Source organism: Pteropus vampyrus, unplaced genomic scaffold, assembly GCF_000151845.1.
Source record: "Pteropus vampyrus isolate Shadow unplaced genomic scaffold, Pvam_2.0 Scaffold28, whole genome shotgun sequence".
Lineage (NCBI taxonomy): Eukaryota > Metazoa > Chordata > Mammalia > Chiroptera > Pteropodidae > Pteropus > Pteropus vampyrus.
In genome coordinates this window covers 8,757,810-8,776,639 of record NW_011888809.1, presented here as the reverse complement: position 1 = coordinate 8,776,639, position 18,830 = coordinate 8,757,810, and the positions used below count along the sequence as shown (strand labels likewise).

The window sequence follows — 18,830 nt, the reverse complement described above, 5'->3', positions numbered from 1 at the left end:
GACCATCTATCAACTACTAATTTGTACTTCTTTACACCTTCACCCCTTTCACTGAGTCCCTCAACCCCAAAGGCAACTTCAAAGGCAAAGATATCTCCCTTCATTTTATTTAATTTCCCAGAGCCTTAGCGCTGGATTCTCAAGGGGTGGAATGAGGGGATCAGACCTCTATAGAGCCTTTTTATCAAAACAGATGCTAGGATCCCATCCCACAACCACCTAATCAAGCCTTTGAGAGTAGAGCCTAGTTATGCAGGTTTTTTAATTCTCAGTAGCTGAGTCTGTTGTCCACACCTTGTTAAGAACCATTAGCCTAGCAAACAGAATGTCAATACTAACGAATAAATTAGTTTAGATTTCTTACATGTCCTTGCCCGTTTCCTTTCCTCAATCCATAGCTGATGACAATGGTCATCATCTAAAGACTTAATCCCTTCCCAATCCTTAGGATTGATTTAAGCAACCCCACTGCAAAAGCACAATTTGTTTAGCATCCACCTATCTGGTCCATCTACGTATCATGTCTACCTTGTATCCTGCCCAGGTTCTGAAACCAAATTCTCACCTATATTATACCAATTATACCAAATTATACCAATACCAGAGGTATAATTTTTAGAGTCTTACTCAAACTTGCTCTCCCAGGAAAAAGGTCTTCTCTTTGAACCCCCTCTCTATTGAACCTTACTTATTCAGGTATCCCTGACAGTGGGTCTTTCTATAATGCCTGCTACAAACTCCCCACTACGATTTCCTCCGATAAATGCCAGTAGTCTATACTAGGCATCCTTAGTACCTGAGCAGCCTACTAAAACACCATCTACTGTCTGTGCCCAGTGCAGTGCTAGCAAAACGTGATCCAGAAAAAATGACTTGTCTTGAGGCTTCATAGCTAGTAACAGAATAGCACAATCAAAAACAGAATTCTGGTCTCCTGTCCCCTAACCCAGTACACATTCTATTATATCAAAAATATATTCCTTTAATTTTCTATTTGTCTGTAAAACATAATTAAGCATCATTCCTTCATTCCTATAAAATAAGTTAAAGATAACTCGATGGTCTTCTTTCAGCTCTCTACTCCCAAGTGGGATCCGCAACAGCTAGCATCATTCCAAGTATAAGAAGAAATTGAATCTGGCCCAAGTTACCCCCTAAAATTGCATTTCCACGAATCTTTGCAGAGGGATGGGGAAGTATAAACAAAATATCCTGCTTAAGATCAATGAAATTCACTGGCATATAAAGTTATATAAAGTTAAACTACAACCAAAATACTCTAAAAGGGATGAGTGGGGGTAGGGAGGGAGGGTAGAGAGATTGATTGGTTAACTGAGTGATTTACCAGCTGAACAGATTAAAAAATTTATGAAGATCTTCAAAGGCCCATTTAAATGTAACTGAAACATAATGAGAATTCACCTCACCTATCAAAGAATCTCCAAATGTAAAAGTGATAGATGAGTCAAAGCTGGTTTCCAAATAATTTAATATTTTTCAATGCTAGGCCAAAGAAGGTCAAATAACACAATATTATCTTCTACTTAAAAGACCGCTAGCTGAAGGCTACTAAGGACCAAGATATTTCTGAGGCACGTACGTCTGTCTGTTAGCATATTCTGGATGAAAACCGGTCACAGGATATACGTCTATCTATCTGTTAGCATATTCTGGATGAAAACCGGTCACAGGATATAGCCAAGACTCACTTCCCTGCTTCTCCAGAAAAAATGTCCATGAAATCAAAAAAAGAAAAATAATTAGTTTGTGAAGCTCAGAAGTCCCTTAATTCAATTCTAGGAGTTTCCAGCTCCACCAAGACAAGCTAGCTTTCTCTACAGACAACAGTACCTCTTCATTTTTCTTCAAAAAACCAACTCGAACTTATAGAAAGAAGAATTTTCTCATTCTGGAGGAATGAGAAATTGAGAGACAAAATGAAAAACTCCTTAATATAAGGCCAACTCGATTACTGACATTCATACTTCTCAGGTACTAGGCTGCACATTAATCTCTCAAAGGCCAATGGTCCCACGTTACCACAGGCCAAATGCACTCTCTCACCGCTATGGCAGACAATCAGCAATGACCATGACTGCATTGCCTTTCTAGAAACAATTTTTCATAAATTCATTAATCTGACGTAGTTAGGGTTTGTGAAAAATTTACAATGCAATTTATACCTATCTGCTCCACCGGCTGTCAATACAGTGTATCTTCCCACACATCAGTGCCCTGATTCTCCCAGAATACATCTGACCTTAGGAACCAAAGAGAAAGAAAGACAGGCAATTTTATGGCAATGTAATGGTTGTGGAAGTCTACTGACTGGCTTCAAAAAGCGTCTCACAGGTTTAGATAGAACTTACGTTTCACAGGAGGAAAAAAAATTTTGCCCATGTCCTTGGGTTCACTTTTTGAGGTAGGGAGCTCTCAGCACTATCTTCTCCAAAAGATCAAATGTAAGTAAACATTTATGGGACCAACCTGTACTTCCCTCGACAGAAGTGATGTATGAAGATGAAGAAGAGACGGTGGCCCCACTGCATGCTCTACTGCACCCCTTCCCAATCTATACCCAAGACTGTTTTCTTTCCATTTTGGGCCAGTAGAATTAGCATTATGTCACCTGAGAGCTCATTCACATACCAAACATTTTTGATCACCCCACTAAGTGCCACCTATTTATCTGAAACACTCCCTTTATCCCTTTATCCCATGAGTGTAGAGGACTTGTGCATTTAAAATGCTTCAGGTCTGGTTTAGGGGAAATCAGAAAGGCACATGCGATGACCAACTCGGTACACATGAAGCACAGCCCTTTACTGCTTCCCCGTGCCATTACTTAAAGGCACATCTCAGCCTCCCCTAAACCGAACCGCTTCCTAAAGACTGTCCCAGTCCACCTTCCGAGCCCTCTCTCCCAGCACAGCAGCAGTCCCCATCAGTGCGTTCTTGGGAGAAGACAGTTACCTGCCTACTCTTCAGCCAGAGGAGTTTGCAATCTGACTGTGGTCTATTCGAAGGCAATGTGAAACCATCGGTTATTATTCCCTGTAAAAGTTGTCCAAAGCTCTTTCTGTGGAATCTGTATTTGGCCTAAAAAATGGTTGATTAAGAGGGAAAAAATCTTTTAATCATCCAAATGTTTGGCTTCTCCCTTTGCACAACGTATATTAATCAATCCCGGTTCTTCCGCACAAACTGTACAAAACATGACCATAAACCTGAGTATCTTTCTTAATATAATAAAAGTGTTCACGTGAAAGCCTGTTTAAAGAGTCTTCTTTCTCATTCACTCATTAGTTTTATGAGACGATTTACATTCCATAAGACTCACAGGCATGAGAGATCTTTAGAGGTAATGGAAATATTCTAAAACCGATTGTTACAATGGTTGTACAGCTTCATACACATATTAAAAATCACTGAATTAAACACTTAAAATCAGTATCAAAGAGTCACCAAGGAGTCTGAGCATGGGTGGCTTTTCAAAAGGGCCCAAGAAAGAAGGCCTGTTTTCTATCCTGTCTTTATTGAGATGTAAATTAGGGTCTAAAAGAAATTGCTTTCAAATGCCAGTAATTATCACTGTGTAGTTATCAAGGAACTGCTGGAGATTCAAAGTTGAATAAGTAAGATTTTCTTGTAGAAATTTACAGGGAAATTTGGAATAAAACTTTTAAAAAATCTATATACTGTTGAAAGCAATGTCATTTACAAATACGTACACAAATAAGTCTTGAGTTTGAACTTAGCCCACACCGAGTGCCCTCGTGAATATATGATCCCCCAAACAGACCACACACTCCTGGAGAGCAGGCGCTGCATCTGAATCTCCACCCCCAAGCACCGTGCCCACCTGGACCAAAAGTCTAGTACTGCCTCTCCAAGAATGCAGAGAAGGTAAGAGATTCCTTAAGCTGAAACCAGGGCACAATATAAGCCAAAATTAACAGAACAAAGGGAACACTAAGAACCAAAAAGAGAAGGCAGGAGAGTGGTAAGGAGTGGCTGTCAGAGGGGGGTCAGGACTGGAATATAAGAGTCTGGGAAGGCTAAAATATATTCATTAGGCTGTGAGTTAAGATACGGAAAAAAAGGAAAATCCACAGAGCTTATCCCAAAGCTTCTCAATTAATTTTTGTTTTATATTACCCATTTTACCACCTCAATTTCTCTTCCTCAACAGTGCTCACGGCATCAGGCAAAACAATGAATTTCATAAAACCTTGGGTTTGTATATTACCAATTTATCCCAGCTCCACTCTGGCTGATTTATTTCACATTTATAAAATCCTTGTGGATGACAAATACCAGGCTCATATTACTAGAGTAACCAAAAATAAATAAAAATGTGATGAATATTTCAGCATCTTTCATTTAAAACACACACACACACACACACACACACACAATAGAAAATATAAACAACCTGGCAATGTGTTTGTCATGCACAGCGGGGCGCTTACACATACTCCTTGCTTTATAACAATTCCCATTCAGAAACCTTAGTGCAGTCATCCGTCTCCAACTGACTGCCACCAAGCACTGTACATGACGCAGAAGCAAGGAGAGGCCCCCTTCCGTGGCTTGATAACAGAACTCCAGAATTTTTATTTAGAGACCATGCCCCCCAAAACACCTTCAGTTTGCTTAGATCCCGGGCCAAAAAGTGAAAGTCTTAAGAATAATAAATGTAATCTGATCTATGACAAATCATTATCATGTAATAACTAGTATATGAAAATTTCAAGCCTATGGTCCCAAGTAAACCCCATTTACCCTCCGGAAATACTAGTGGAAAAAAAAATCGAATATTGAGTTTTGTAATAAATCAAGCCAATGGAGTAGTCAGTATGAAATAAACGAAACAAATAAAAACAGCAAAGGATTAAGATATAAAATACACCTCTTTAAAAGAGACAAGAAAAATAAAACAAAACAGAAAAGCAGGGGATGAACAAGAATATCGATGAACAAGAAATAAAAGAAGAAAAAAGAGAAAAATCAAAAGAAACAAACAATTTTCTCCTCCACTTGGGGAATTAGGATTACTTATCCAAGCAGCCCGGAGGGAGAGGGAATAAGGGTTCTTATACTAGGTGATGTGACTTACAAAGATGGATGCTACACATTCTTTGTCTTTAAGTATCTGACATTCTAATGAGAGATACAGGATTTACTCATCAAAACAGAAAAAAAATTTGATATATATATATATATACATATATATATATGTATATATATATATATATATATATATATACACACACATATATATGTAAGTACATAAGCAGTGTCCAAAATGTGCAAACACAGAATAGCAATTCTGTGAAAGAAAAAGAACAGGCCCAGGCTGCCTGTGGCCTGAACTAGAACATTATCATCCATGAGTCGTCAGCCTCTAGTAGCTCCCAACTGAGTCAACATTGCTCAAAGCATACGTGATCACATCTCCTCATCTCAAACATCTGAGTTCCCTAAAGAACAAGCTGCCATTGAATGCTCCCAATTATGACCTTCAGCCGTCTTCCCAGCATCCTACCTCCCATCTGACCATCACCTGTCCCCACCTCTCACACACGCCCTCCAGCATCAGCCAAGCTACACCACCTGCAATTTCCCAAAAATCCACTGTAGCTGCCTTCCTCTTGTCATTTCATTGTTCACACTCGCTTTGTCTGGAACATCCATGATGCTCAGATCATAACCATTCTCCAAAGCTAGTGCCAGTGCCACCTGCCAAACTCCCCTGATCCTTCGGGGAAGGAATAGCTCCCTTACTTGGATCCCCACATCAATACACCTGTACCCTTTTAAGGTCCTCCCTTCTCTCTAGCTTGCATCCCAGTTTACACACACACACACATTTAAACAGAGAAAAGTGTATTAGACATTGGAAATGTACATTAGAGATATATAGATGCCTGTCTATAATATGTGTATATATTATTTCCCACTTAAGAATTTGAGACCTCGAGGTCAGAACTGCCCTCCTCCTTTACATCCTCCACAACACCCAACACGGTGTGGTGCACAAAGTGAGCCACAGTAAACGAGAGTAATGGGAAGCAGGCCAACCAAAGGTGGAATAGACTTTCTACCTCATCAATCTTCCTAATACAGACAATTTCTCCAACAAAACCTATATACTTTTTAAGGGACAATAAATTAAATGTTTTAAATATGCGTGTGTGTGCACGCATGTGCTGAGAAAGGTATTAAGACCTACGCCTTAAAAAATCAAGTTGAATAAACCAAAAGAGGCCTTAAAAGAACAGAGTAAAACCTTGCTTAAACACAATAAAACATGGAATCAAAGATGTGAATATAAATATGTCACCCTCAACAAAATCAAACTAGTAAGCAGAGTGTCAGAGGTGCAATATATGCACTAAGTTTGGTAAAACTCACAATGTAGAGCTGAGCATGTCAAAGCAAAACACATTCTATCCCCCTTTCTAGTGGCAAAATTTAAATTCAAGACAATGTGAGCTACGCAAAAAATATATATATAACTAAAATGTAATGGTGAACATTAAAAACCTATACTTCATACAAGTGTCAAGAATAAAACAAAAACAACATAATTTTCTCATTCTTGTAATGATCTATTTTATAATGGAAATATTTTGATTTAAGAATGTCTGTAATTTGTAAAATATACAATTACATTCAACTTTATAAAATATAAAGACATTTAACTTTGCACGTGATCACTCAGCTACGTCCCAAATAAAACGAACATCTATTATCAATTCAGGTTTATTGTATTTAACACATTAATTTCCAATTTTTTAAGTTGACTAAGCTTGAAACAGATTTTCAAATTTCTTATGGATATACCACTGATTCTTCAAGACAGAAGTCACATGAATCCAAAGGAAGAAAGCAATAGTATTTTATTTATTCACCACTGTTTTTTTCCTAAATACCTACTATGTATTTAATCCTCAGAACAACTAGTGGCTCACAGACTACTCCTTTCAACTCCCTTTTCTCCCTTCTTAAGAGATTCTTAAAATAAATACAGAGAACTTCTAAAAATGAGATTTATAACAATTGAAACAAAAACACAATGACTACTTTTAAAAAAGATGAGGCACAGAAGAATAAAAAAATACATCAGAAAAAATTAACCAGAACACAATTTTTTTCTAAATGGGACCAAATGTATCATTAATTCATTATATTTATATGAGAGCTCAAAAGGGCTTCAAACTTTCTTCGTTATACACATTTATATTAAAAAATTAATCTTATTTCCCTTCGACAAAAGCAAAGAGAAAAAAAGAGAATTAAAGGTTATCCAGGAGACTCATCTACATAACAGACATCCCTGAGGGAAAAGAAAAAACAGAGGGGAAGAAATAATCAAAAGAATGATTCAATGAATTTTCCCAAAAGTATCCAAACTGAAGGAAGGGCCAATACTGTGGATATATTAAAAAAAAAAAAAAGAAAGAAAAAGAAAAAAAACCTACTCCAAGACATAACGTGGTCATATTTCATAACACTAAGGTTAAAAATATAAACTCTTAGCTCCCAGAGAGGAGGAGGAAAAAAAAAGAGAAAAAGAAAAATGGGTTTTTATCCTAGACTGGTGTTAGAATTCTCAAGAGCAACACAAGAAGCTAGAAGGCAATGGAGCAACACCTTCAAAATTCTAAGGGAAAATTATTTCCAACCTATGATTCTGTCCAGCCAAATTATCGATTAAGCATGAAGATAGAAAAGAGCCATGTTCAAACATGCAAGGCCTGTACACTTCCTCAAGAAGTTAGAGAAGTTTACCAAAACAGTTAAAGCAAGAAAGAAAAAAGCATGGGATCCAGGAAATAGGCGATGCAACGAAAGATGAAAAGCGATCCTCAGGATGACGGTGGAGTGAAATTCCAGGGAAATAGCTATGTGCAGGTGCGATTCAACCTGGAGCAGTTCCGAGAAGGATTTCTTCGAGGAGATGAAACTTACAGAATACCTGCTGTGCATGATGAACTAAAAGGAGATATTCACCAGTGGGAGGGGCGGGGGGGGTGAGGTTAGGGTTAAATCTATAATAATTGTATTTAAAAATTTGGCAAATCGAATAAAAAAGAATTAATAACTATAAGAATAAATACATACAGGTGAGAAGCTCTCAGGCAGGTCTTCCTACAGCCCACGAAGCCCCTACCTGATTCGGCACTCACATTGCGCTCTCTGACATCGACGTATTATCCTACCTCTCATTCTACTTCAGTCAAACTGGCCTCTATGCTCTTTCTAGAAATGCCCAGCATTCGACCAATCCATCTTGCTTTGGCTACTACCTCTGCAGAGAACACCCTTCTCCCAGGTATCCAAATAACTAATAGCCTCGCCTCCTGCAGGTCTTCGCACAAATGTCACTTTCTCAGCAAGGGTAACCTGGCTACCTACCCTTTTTAATATTACCACTGTTCCCTACTCTCCCATCCTGATCCACTCTCTGTCCATAGCCCCTCATCATTTCTTCTCCACAGCACTTCAGTTCTTCACGTACTTTCTGCTCACCGTTTGCTGTCACTCCCTCTACAAATAAGTTCCATGAGGTATATCACAAGCACCTTGAACCGTGTGTGGCAAAGAACAGGAAATGAATGAATGTTTACTGAATAAATGAATGAGTGACTAAGGATGGAAAAGCCATCATACAATGCTACAGAGGCTTCTTGTCTTGCTTGTGAACAGCACCCACATAACCACAGTAATAGTCGCCCCACAAAATCAGAGAATGAGAGAAGGCTGTGTGTGTGTGTGTGTGTGTGCGCGCACACACATGTGTGTGTTAGACTGGGTAAGAAAACTAAACACACATCTTCCATAAAAGGGAAATAAAGAAGTAACAACATAATAATTTAACTTATATGTATGAAAACAGCCGAAGAATCAACTAAAATAGCTAAAAGTGGCTATCTCTGAAAAGCAAGAAATTGGTGGAGGGTCCGTTTTTCAAACTATTTAACTCTTAGAACTACATGCAGACGTAACCTTTTTAAAAGGTAAATTATAAGAAAAAAAGGACAAGTCACATATTGAGAAGATACTTATCATACGTATAATCAAACCAGAATTTAATACCCAAATAATATAAAGAATGTCAAGACCAAATATCCAATAAAAAGAAATTATATGAAAAAGCATTTATTATATTAAACAGCATTTCATAAAAAGCACGTCATGAATGGCCAATAACACGAAAAGCTGCTCAAGCTCATCGGTTGATGGGCCCCTTAACAGTAATCAAGGAAATGCAAATTAAAACCACAATGAGATATTCTTTATACCAGATCAGCAAATATTTAGAAATCTGAGGTCATCAAGAGTGCTAATAAGAATGCGAGACAACAGAACCTTTCATACACTGCTGATGAATCTGTAAACTTCTAGAACTAGAACTATTCTGGAAAATATCTGCATTTCCTAGTTAAGTTTAAGAGGTACTTAACCAACAATTCAACAATTTCATTCCTAGTTACATACCCTGCAGAAACTCTTGCACATACATAGCAGAGGAATGCACAATACATTTTGCCACAGTACTATTTCCATAACCAAAAAACGAGGAAATGAACCAAATTCTCATCTACAGGAGAATGAATAAATATGCTGCATAAATTCATAAAATAAATATACTACTGGAAATTAAAAATGAACTAGAGAAATTACATCAAAAAGCAAGTCTCAAAGTTAGACTGGTATGTCTTCTGTGTAATTCCATTCATATAAAGTCAAACGGTAAAACTAAATACGAAGTAGTAAAAATATAAAGAAAGAAAGAAATTACAAAATTCAGGACAGCGGTTATCTTTAGGAAGACCGAGGGAATGAGATGAGGAAAGAAAACTAAGGGGTTTTCAGTGTGGGGGGTGGTATGGATGTGGGTGTGAGTCAGGGGGGACTGTTCTTTTGTAGTATAAAAATTTCATAAAAATAAAATTCTGAACAAAAAAACAAGGACAGACCTATCGTTGAACAGCATACAAAACCTGCATATATTGTCAATCAAAAAATCTTAAGTACACTGAGAATCAGAAAGTTTAAGGACTTGCAAATAGACATAGAGTAGGTCTCAAAACTCAGAACTCAAGCTAGGTTTGTCTGACTCACAATTCAATATTCTTCCCATTTAGAGAACCAAAAAGCTTGGTCAACATATAAAAGATGTATAAACTTTATTCTTGAATAACAAAATTAAAGGGAAGAAATCACGGGATGTAGAAAATGCCCAAAGTTTCAAGTAACCCTCAGGTGACATGGTAAATAGAGAGGGCAGTGGCATACATGAAGACTAGACCGTATCTACAGGAAGCAACTGTGGAACAATCAATGCCGCCCTACTTACAAGAAAGGAAAGAGGGAATCAGCAATGTCTTCTGTGCACGAGCACTTTATACACAGTACGAGTTCTCTGAGCAATGATAAGAGTTAGGTATTATACCCATTTCACAGATGAGAAGAATAAGATTTGGAGAGTAAAAAGAAATTCCTCAGTGAACATACTCGGTGCCCCACCTGGCTCAGAGCCCAGGCAGCTGCACAGATGAGCAGGAATGTTCAGAAGATGACTATGACAGGATCAGAGATATTTAAGATAACTACGCACAAGAGGAGGGAATGAAGCCAAAATAAGAATCAGAATGGACAACCTCTTCTCTATAAAATCGTGCCAACATTTCCACCCCGTACTCCTCCAAATATGAGAACGAGTGGCAGCTCACCTGTAGCCAGGATGGTAGACAGCTGTGTTGATCCCATGAGCATAATGGCTACCAAAGTTGAAGCAGTGACTCTCTCGATAGCTCTGATTTGTTCCAACACTAAATTTAAGGTAAAAAAATAAATAATAAATACCTTTAAACGACAATAAGATCACTAAATACCCACTAACATTTCTTTAACTTAAAAGACAAATACCAAATACTGTGAGGATGTAAAACCACCAGAACTCTGAGACTTTATAGTGAGAATGTGAATGATATGCAAACTTTAGAAAAAGGTCTAGCAGTTACTTATAAAAATAAACTATACCCTATAACTCAGCATTCCACTCAAAGATATTGACCTGACAGAAATGGAAATGTATATCCCTAAAGACTTATACAAGAATGATCCTAGAGTTTTATTCACAAGAGCCTCAAACCAGAAACTCAGAAGTCCATCGATAGATGAATGATAAATCACGAATGTTATGGACTGAATGTTTGTGCCCACCCACCCACCCATGGATTGAATGTTTGTATCCTCCCCAAAACTCATCCGTTACAACCCTAATGCTAATGTGATGGTGTCTGGAGGCGGGGTCTTTGGGAGGTGATGCAGTCATAAAGACAGAGCCCTCACAAATGGGCTCAGTGCCCTTATAAGGCCAGAGAGCTCGCTCTCTCCACCATGTGGAGAAACAAAGAGGAGTCTGCGAGGCAGAAGAGGGTTCTCCCCGGAACCCACCAACCTGGCGCCCTGAACTCAGACTTTCAGCCACCAGAATTGTGAGAAACAAATTTCTGTTGCTGATAAGCCACAGTTCACAGTATTTTGTTCTAGAAACCCACACTAAGACATGTGAGACAGTCATACAAGGAAATACTAATCAGCAATAAAATGGGATAACCTACTGGTACACATCAAAACATGGATGAATCTCAAAATATGCTGAATGAAAAAAGACGCAGACAAAAGAGTACACAGGAGTCCGTTAATGTGAGTTACTACAGTCGGCAAAACTAATCTATGATAGAAAAGTATAAACAGTAGTTGCTCTGGGGGTGAGCAACAGAGATTTGCCAGAAAGGGACATAAAGGGACTTTCTAGCATGACGGCATGGTTCTGTATCTTCAGAGGAGTTTGGTTTATACAACTGTATGCATTTGAACTCACTGGCTGGTACACTTAAGATCTGTGCATTCCATTGTATGCGAATTATATATCAAAAGAAAGAAAACTATAAGCAAGTATTGAACTTTAATTAATGATATGCATGCTAAAGTAGCTGGGTCCTGACTCTGAAATTCATTTAAAAATAAGACTAACGGCTGGATAGAGGGATGGATAGAAATGTGACATAGCAAGTTTAGTAAAACGCTAATAGAATTTAAGTAAAGGTATAAGAGTTTTTATTTCACAATTTTTTCAACCCTCCTATTATATTGGCAATTTTTCATAATAAAATTCTGTGAAAAAAAAAATCTGACGCCAAACCAGAGGAACAAACATTATTTCAAATAGGTCTTCCTAAATAAAGTAGGTTATTACCTTACAAGGTAACTCCTAAGTTCTCCTCGGTAATTGATGACTAAGAGTTCTGCAGACCACTGTGCACTTGCTTTATACTCTAAAAATATCAACCCGGCAATGGCATAGCTCAAATCACCAGCTAAATTAGATGCCTGTAGAAGAGGGAGAAATTAAGTTATTAAAAGATGTTAACATACATATAACTGAAAGACATATGAGACCTTGGCCTTAAAACTCGCATTCTAACTAAGACAGCCCCAGAACTGATCTGCATACTGAAAAATCATGCAAATCAGCATGCCTAGAACCGAAGTCTAGACCAGCTCTCCACGTCATAAGCTGGAACCACGGCAGCTTCTCAGGATGAGAAATTCACCTAGATAAGTGAATTTATGACTAGACTGTACTTCCATTGCAAAAAAAAAAAAGTAATGCCATCATTCAGCCAGAATTCAGATATAAGCCTTCAAATGTTGATTTCTGCTGCCAGCAGTAACCTATGCTAAAAAAAAGTCTCCAGTTACTTTTCCATTTCCAATCAGCAACTTAAAGGAAAGAATTCTTAAAAACACTTACTCCAAGCCACACTGTTTCCGTCAACTAAGTATCATGTTATATTGCTAAGGACCTGAAGGCATGTGAACCTTGTGAAGTACACATAATAAAGTTTATCATCTCGAATGGTTACTCATTACTAGAACCATGCAGTAAAATACTGTAGTCGCATATGGCTACTGAACTCCTGATACATGGCTTGCCTAAATAAATTTTGTGTCTCTCTTTTTATTTACAGGTATACTGTAAATAAAAAGAGAGACACAAAATTTCAAAAACAACTGTACCAAAGAAAGTAAAATATCTTATTAATAATTTTTACACTGATTACATGTTGAAATATTTAGGATTTATTGAAATAAAATATGTTAAATAAATATCGCCTGTTTCTTTCAAGTCTTCTTAATGCAACCACTAAAAAACTTAAAATTACGTGTGTGATCCTGTATATAGTTGTCGCATTTCTATCACACAGCACTGACCTAGCAAACAGTAACACAAACATCTTAGTTTGGTTCCCCAGGACTTCTGTAATAAGAGCCCAACATACTTTTTCAAGTTTTTCCACTCGTTATATCTGAATAAAAATCATTCTGTAGATCATTGGTTCTCATCCCTAGCTTCTCATTAGAATCAGCAGAAAAACTTTATTAAGTTTTTAATCAATAAGTGGTGACAGAAAGAACTCTAACTTTGGGTAGTGGACACACAATGCAAAATATATACGACATACTGTTGAACTGTACACTTGACACTTATTAGATTCTGTTGATCAATGTCACCCCAATAATTTTTAATTTAAAGAAATCAGGGGGAAAAATTTTAATCAGCTGAAAAAAACATCAATACCCAAAGCCCACACAGATGAATTAAAGTAGAATTTCTGGGGGTGGAACCTGGGCAATCCAGTTAATTTATTTTGTTTTTGTTTTTGTTCTTTATAAAGCTGTGATTCTAAGATGCAGGTGATTCTAAGATGCAGCCCAGTTAGAACCACTGTTCTACCTGGCCCTGTACCTTGTCCACTTGAGGGAAAAGGATACAAAGTAAAAAGCACTGGATTCCCAAAAGAGACACTTATGAACTTGACTGCCATGGAAAAGGTCATTTTACTCACTCTCAATTCCAGTTTTCTAAACTGTAAAATGAGGATAATATCTACTGAATCTACTCAAAGGCTTGTTGTGAATATTAAATAAAAATGCACTAAATCAAAGTCATTAATAAAGTATAAAGCACTATACAAATACAAGTCATTATGACCATTAGTTTTTTTCTCCAGTCTCTGTTTAGGGTAACAAATTGAACTCTTCTCGAAGCTGTTCCTGCTGTGACAGCCCACTGACTTTCTTTACCCCACAGGAACTTTATAACAGTTTTCAGCATCTCTGCTTAGCATTTACTACCATGTTTTAAAAATGGTGGATTACAATTGGATACTGCATTACAAAATACAAAGAATAAATTACTTCACGTACAGATATCCAACTAGGTTCTTAAGTTCACGACTTATTGTTCAGATTTGTATTTATCATCTCCCTCTCTTCACATTCATTCTCTCGAGTACGTAGACATAAAAGGCTCTCAAACAAGTATGTTATCAGTTGAAGGCACGTACATACCGGGGCAATAACAAAGAGTTCACTTCCCATGAGATCAAACACCCTCACGGTTCCTGTGCTTTCTGCACAGGCCAGCAGGGTACAATCATAACTCCACGCTACACGTCTCCACTGAGGTTTGGGGTCTTTGGGAACTAGAATGAAAAGAGAAGAAGTGCTTTTAGCAACATGTTATAAAGATAACTAACACCTATAGTTACTGCAACTAAAGTGAGAATTCAACTACATTACATCACCTCTTAACAATCTCTAACACTTCAGTTCAATAGAAAAGAACAGTCCCCAGAAATCACTTCAAGTAAGAGTAGGGAAATATATACCAAAGCCAAGCCCTGCCCACTCCCTTGAGAAGCAAAGCCTACTGACGCCAGTGGTCTGCTGAATGCTGAGCATGCCCGAGTGAGGTAACGGCTCAGGAATAACATACCTCAAAATACCTAGGAAATTAAGAGATCAAAAGCATAGAGAATGGGCATAAAATAATTCCAATCTAATGAGTTCACCTCCTCTAAAGCAAAAAATGAAAATTTCAACTGAGAGCTTTTACATATATCAAATATAGATGCCACGGAAATAGAAAGGATTATGTTGACAGGATTAGAATACACATGCACAAAATATGATATATATTAGGCAGGTGAATCAAGAACTGTTCTGAGTCAATCACACAATTATAAGATTATATACAGAAAAACAATCATAGTAATGATTGATTTCCCATCAAAAACAAACAATGCAATGACATCTTTAAGGAGTTGAAGGGGACGGGGGGGGAGGTCAACCTAAAATTCTATACCCAGAGAAAATATTTTACAAAAATGAAGACAAAATCAAAGATGGCTTCAGACAAACAAGTATTGACAGAATTTGTTATCAACAGACTTGCATTACCAGAAATGTTAAATAAGTTTTTCAAGTTGAAGCAAACACTATCAAATGGAAAGTCAGTTTCACACAAAGAAATAAAGAGTGATAGAACAGAAAAGAGGTTAATGTAAATATATTCATTCTTGTTTTGCAAATTCTTAAAAAGTTACTTGACAAAAAATAACAACATATCATGGGGTTTAACATATGTAAAATAACTGACAGTAACACAAAAGAATAGGAGTGAATGGAGGTATACTGTGTAATAACTTTTAAACGCACATTGTTAACCCTAGAGCAAATGCTGAAAGGAAACAGACAAGATAAACAACAGCAAATAGCAAGAAGGTAAAATTAAACCTAGCCAGACCAATAATTGCATTAAATATAAATGTTCTAAACTCTCCAATTAAATGACAAAAACTGTCAGACTGAAAAAAAAAAGCAAGATTCAGTTATATGCTTTCAATGAGAGATTTACATTAAATATCAATACACAGATTAAATGCAACAGGAGAAAAAAAGGTATGTCATGCGAATACTAATCATTAACAAAGTTAGTGACCACATTAAAATTAAACAAAATAGACTCCAGGACAGGAGTATTACTAGATATAAAAAGGGACATTTCATCAGGGCAAAGAAGCCCATTTCAACAAGAAGACAAAATAATACATGTATATACCTAAAAATTAGAGCTTCTAAACACACACAGACTGACAGAACTAACGGATAAAATAAATACACAATTATAACTGGAAATTTCAACCCACCTCTCCTTGTAATTGATAGATCAGAGAGAAAAATCAATAAAGATAAAATTCTGAACAGTTCTAACACCCAACTCAATAGAACTGACATTTATAAAACACTGTACACAATAACTGCACCATACCCAAAAATCAAATTATTTTAAATTCTTTTAATCGAATTATTTTCAAAGAATTGGTTCATGAAGACAGACCATACACTGGGCCATAATCAAGACTCAATAAATTTAAAAGATTAAAACCATGTTATATATGTTCTCTGACCACTACAGAATTAAATTAGATATCAACAACAAAAAGATGCGTATAGTAGAAGAGACTTAAATACTTACATAAGAAAAGAAAAGTTTAAAAATCAACGACCTAAACGTCTATTTTTCATCTAGAAAATAAAAGCGAATTAAACCTAGTAAGCAGAAGGAAAGAAAAAGATAAAAGCAAAAATCAAAGAAAACAGAAAAGGAATCAAAACCTAAATTTTTCTTATTGAAGAGTAAATTAATAATACTCTGGGCTGACTGCTCGAGAGAAAAGAAAGAGAACACAAACTACCAATATCAAGAACGAAAGAAGAAACGTGAGTACAGATCTGGCAGACAGCGAAAGGACAATAAGGGAACATTTTAAACAACTTTAAGCCAATATAGCCTATAATTTAGAAGAAAATTCCACCAAAAAAAACCTGAAACAAGAGGAAAATAAAATTTTAAAACACTTTCTATTTTAAATTTTTAATTAGGAATTCAAAATGTACTCAAAAAGAAAATTCACGGGTGAATTCTATTGAACATTTAAGAAGCAAATAATTCAAATTCTACACAAACTTCTGCTAAAACAAAAAAGAACACTTCTAACTCAGATTTTGAGACCAGCATTACTCCAGTACTAAACCAGAAAAGCATTAAAAAAAAAAAAATCTACAGGCCAATATCTCCATGAACACAGAGGCGGAGATCTGCACCTGTGCTCCAAGGTCATCTGCACAAAAGCCTAATGATGGCTCTTCCCACCTTGCTTCAAAATCCTGGTGCTTCAAACAGTCTTTGCTTCCCAACCTTTCTCACATCCAGACACAGAGAAAATCATGTTTTGTATGGCACCTAATGGTAAATGAACAAGCTTGCTGGAAACTGGAGGCAACCAGTCTGAGCCAGGCTGTCACAGGGCTCTGGGGCCAACGGAGGGCTGACGGGACCCGGGCACGCTGACAACGGGCGAGCTGTGGCTCAGCATCAGGCAGCTCTGGTTTATGGTATCTCAAAATCAGAAATGAGGAAAATCTCTTGATTGACACAGTACAGCTTTAAAAAAGTCTAATTCCGTGTTCTAGTTTTAGGTCACTCTTCAGGATAGAGAAAACTGAATTACTCTTTACGAGCTGGCAAACAGAGCCAAAACGAGTTGCGATCCACACTGAAAACATTCTCAAATGGCATTCATTTTATAAAACAATAATTGAAAAATATCAAAGTGGAACCAAATAGCTCCTATTTCTGTTTGCAGACTCTGCAATATGCAGTTTCAAATTGCATTAACAACAATCTGGCTGCATTTCTCCGGGCATACACATGAAATATCATTTGGCATATGAGAGTTATTCCCATAAAGATGAAGCAGATAATAAGCAAATGATCATTACCTCACATTATATGAAATGGAAAGAAGCTATTAATGCAGCATTAAGGTCATAAATTCACACATTCAGAAGTCAACAAAATAAAACATTAGTTCTCAAAGCATTATCACCTCATCCATGCTGCCACATTAACTGTACACACTAAAACCTAACAAATACTATAATCTGTGTGAAATACAGAGGGGTTAAGCTTACCACTTTCATGTTAACTTGTAGATTTCTCATTACTTACTGTCTAAGAGCAGGTGTCTAATGGCAAAGCTCAAAGGCCCCTGTGTGTCTGAACCTGGGCATTCTCGGCATCTTTCTCAGAAGCCCACAGAAGGCGCCCTGAGCCCTCACCCAACAAGCAGGCAGCACTGGGAAAAAGGCAACTGAATATCTTCAAATTGTTCTTTCAGGAACTTTTTGATCCTTATGTATTATTTAACCCAGGTCTGGTCTACTTTAATAAACATTGGTGAGAAAACTATGAAAAGTAAATTCAGAAAATGCTAGAGCCCTGAGCTTTAGAAACACAAACACTACTCCTCTTCGATTATTCGCAAAAGGATACTAAGCAAACAGGACTTCTTATCTTTACTGTTCCATACATGGTACGTACACACATTTGTGTACATTAGGAATAAAAAACAAATAACATGACAATTACCCATATGTTTATATGTGAATAACGAACAAAATATTATGTTGTGTGTGTATGTGTGTATATATATATACAAATTCCCAAAATTAACACAAGAAATAGGCAAATGTACTTTACTCATACATTCATTCATAAAAATCACGTTTAATAGCTCTCGAGTGCCAATACCCACGTAATAGGACCAAAACTTGTGTGCCTACTAGGTATCAGGCACCATGCTAGGCACTAAGAATAAAAAAGAAAGTTGAGTAAGACAACAGCTCTACCTTCAAAAGAATGTACAGTCTAACTGCAAATCAGACAATCAAATCAACAATTTAAAAAGGGAAGTAGATTAGGTCAAATGTGTAATAAAGATACAAATAAGTCCTGGGAAAACATTAAGATGTACAAATGGCAGCGAAGAGGGCAGGGAGGAAAAGGTTCCCAAAGTAGCTGGTGCTCGAACTAAATTCTGAAGGACTAATTCATTACA

General features: G+C 36.9%; 1 protein-coding gene across 1 annotated transcript in view; it reads right to left on the bottom strand.

Moving 5' to 3' along the window:
- NBAS (neuroblastoma amplified sequence) overlaps positions 1-18,830 on the bottom strand; it is a 267,834-nt gene that overhangs the window by 238,261 nt on the left and 10,743 nt on the right. Inside the window, 3 exon segments of the mRNA XM_023528505.1 lie at positions 10,746-10,844; positions 12,278-12,411; positions 14,437-14,570. Coding sequence (XP_023384273.1) covers positions 10,746-10,844; positions 12,278-12,411; positions 14,437-14,570 — 367 coding nt within the window.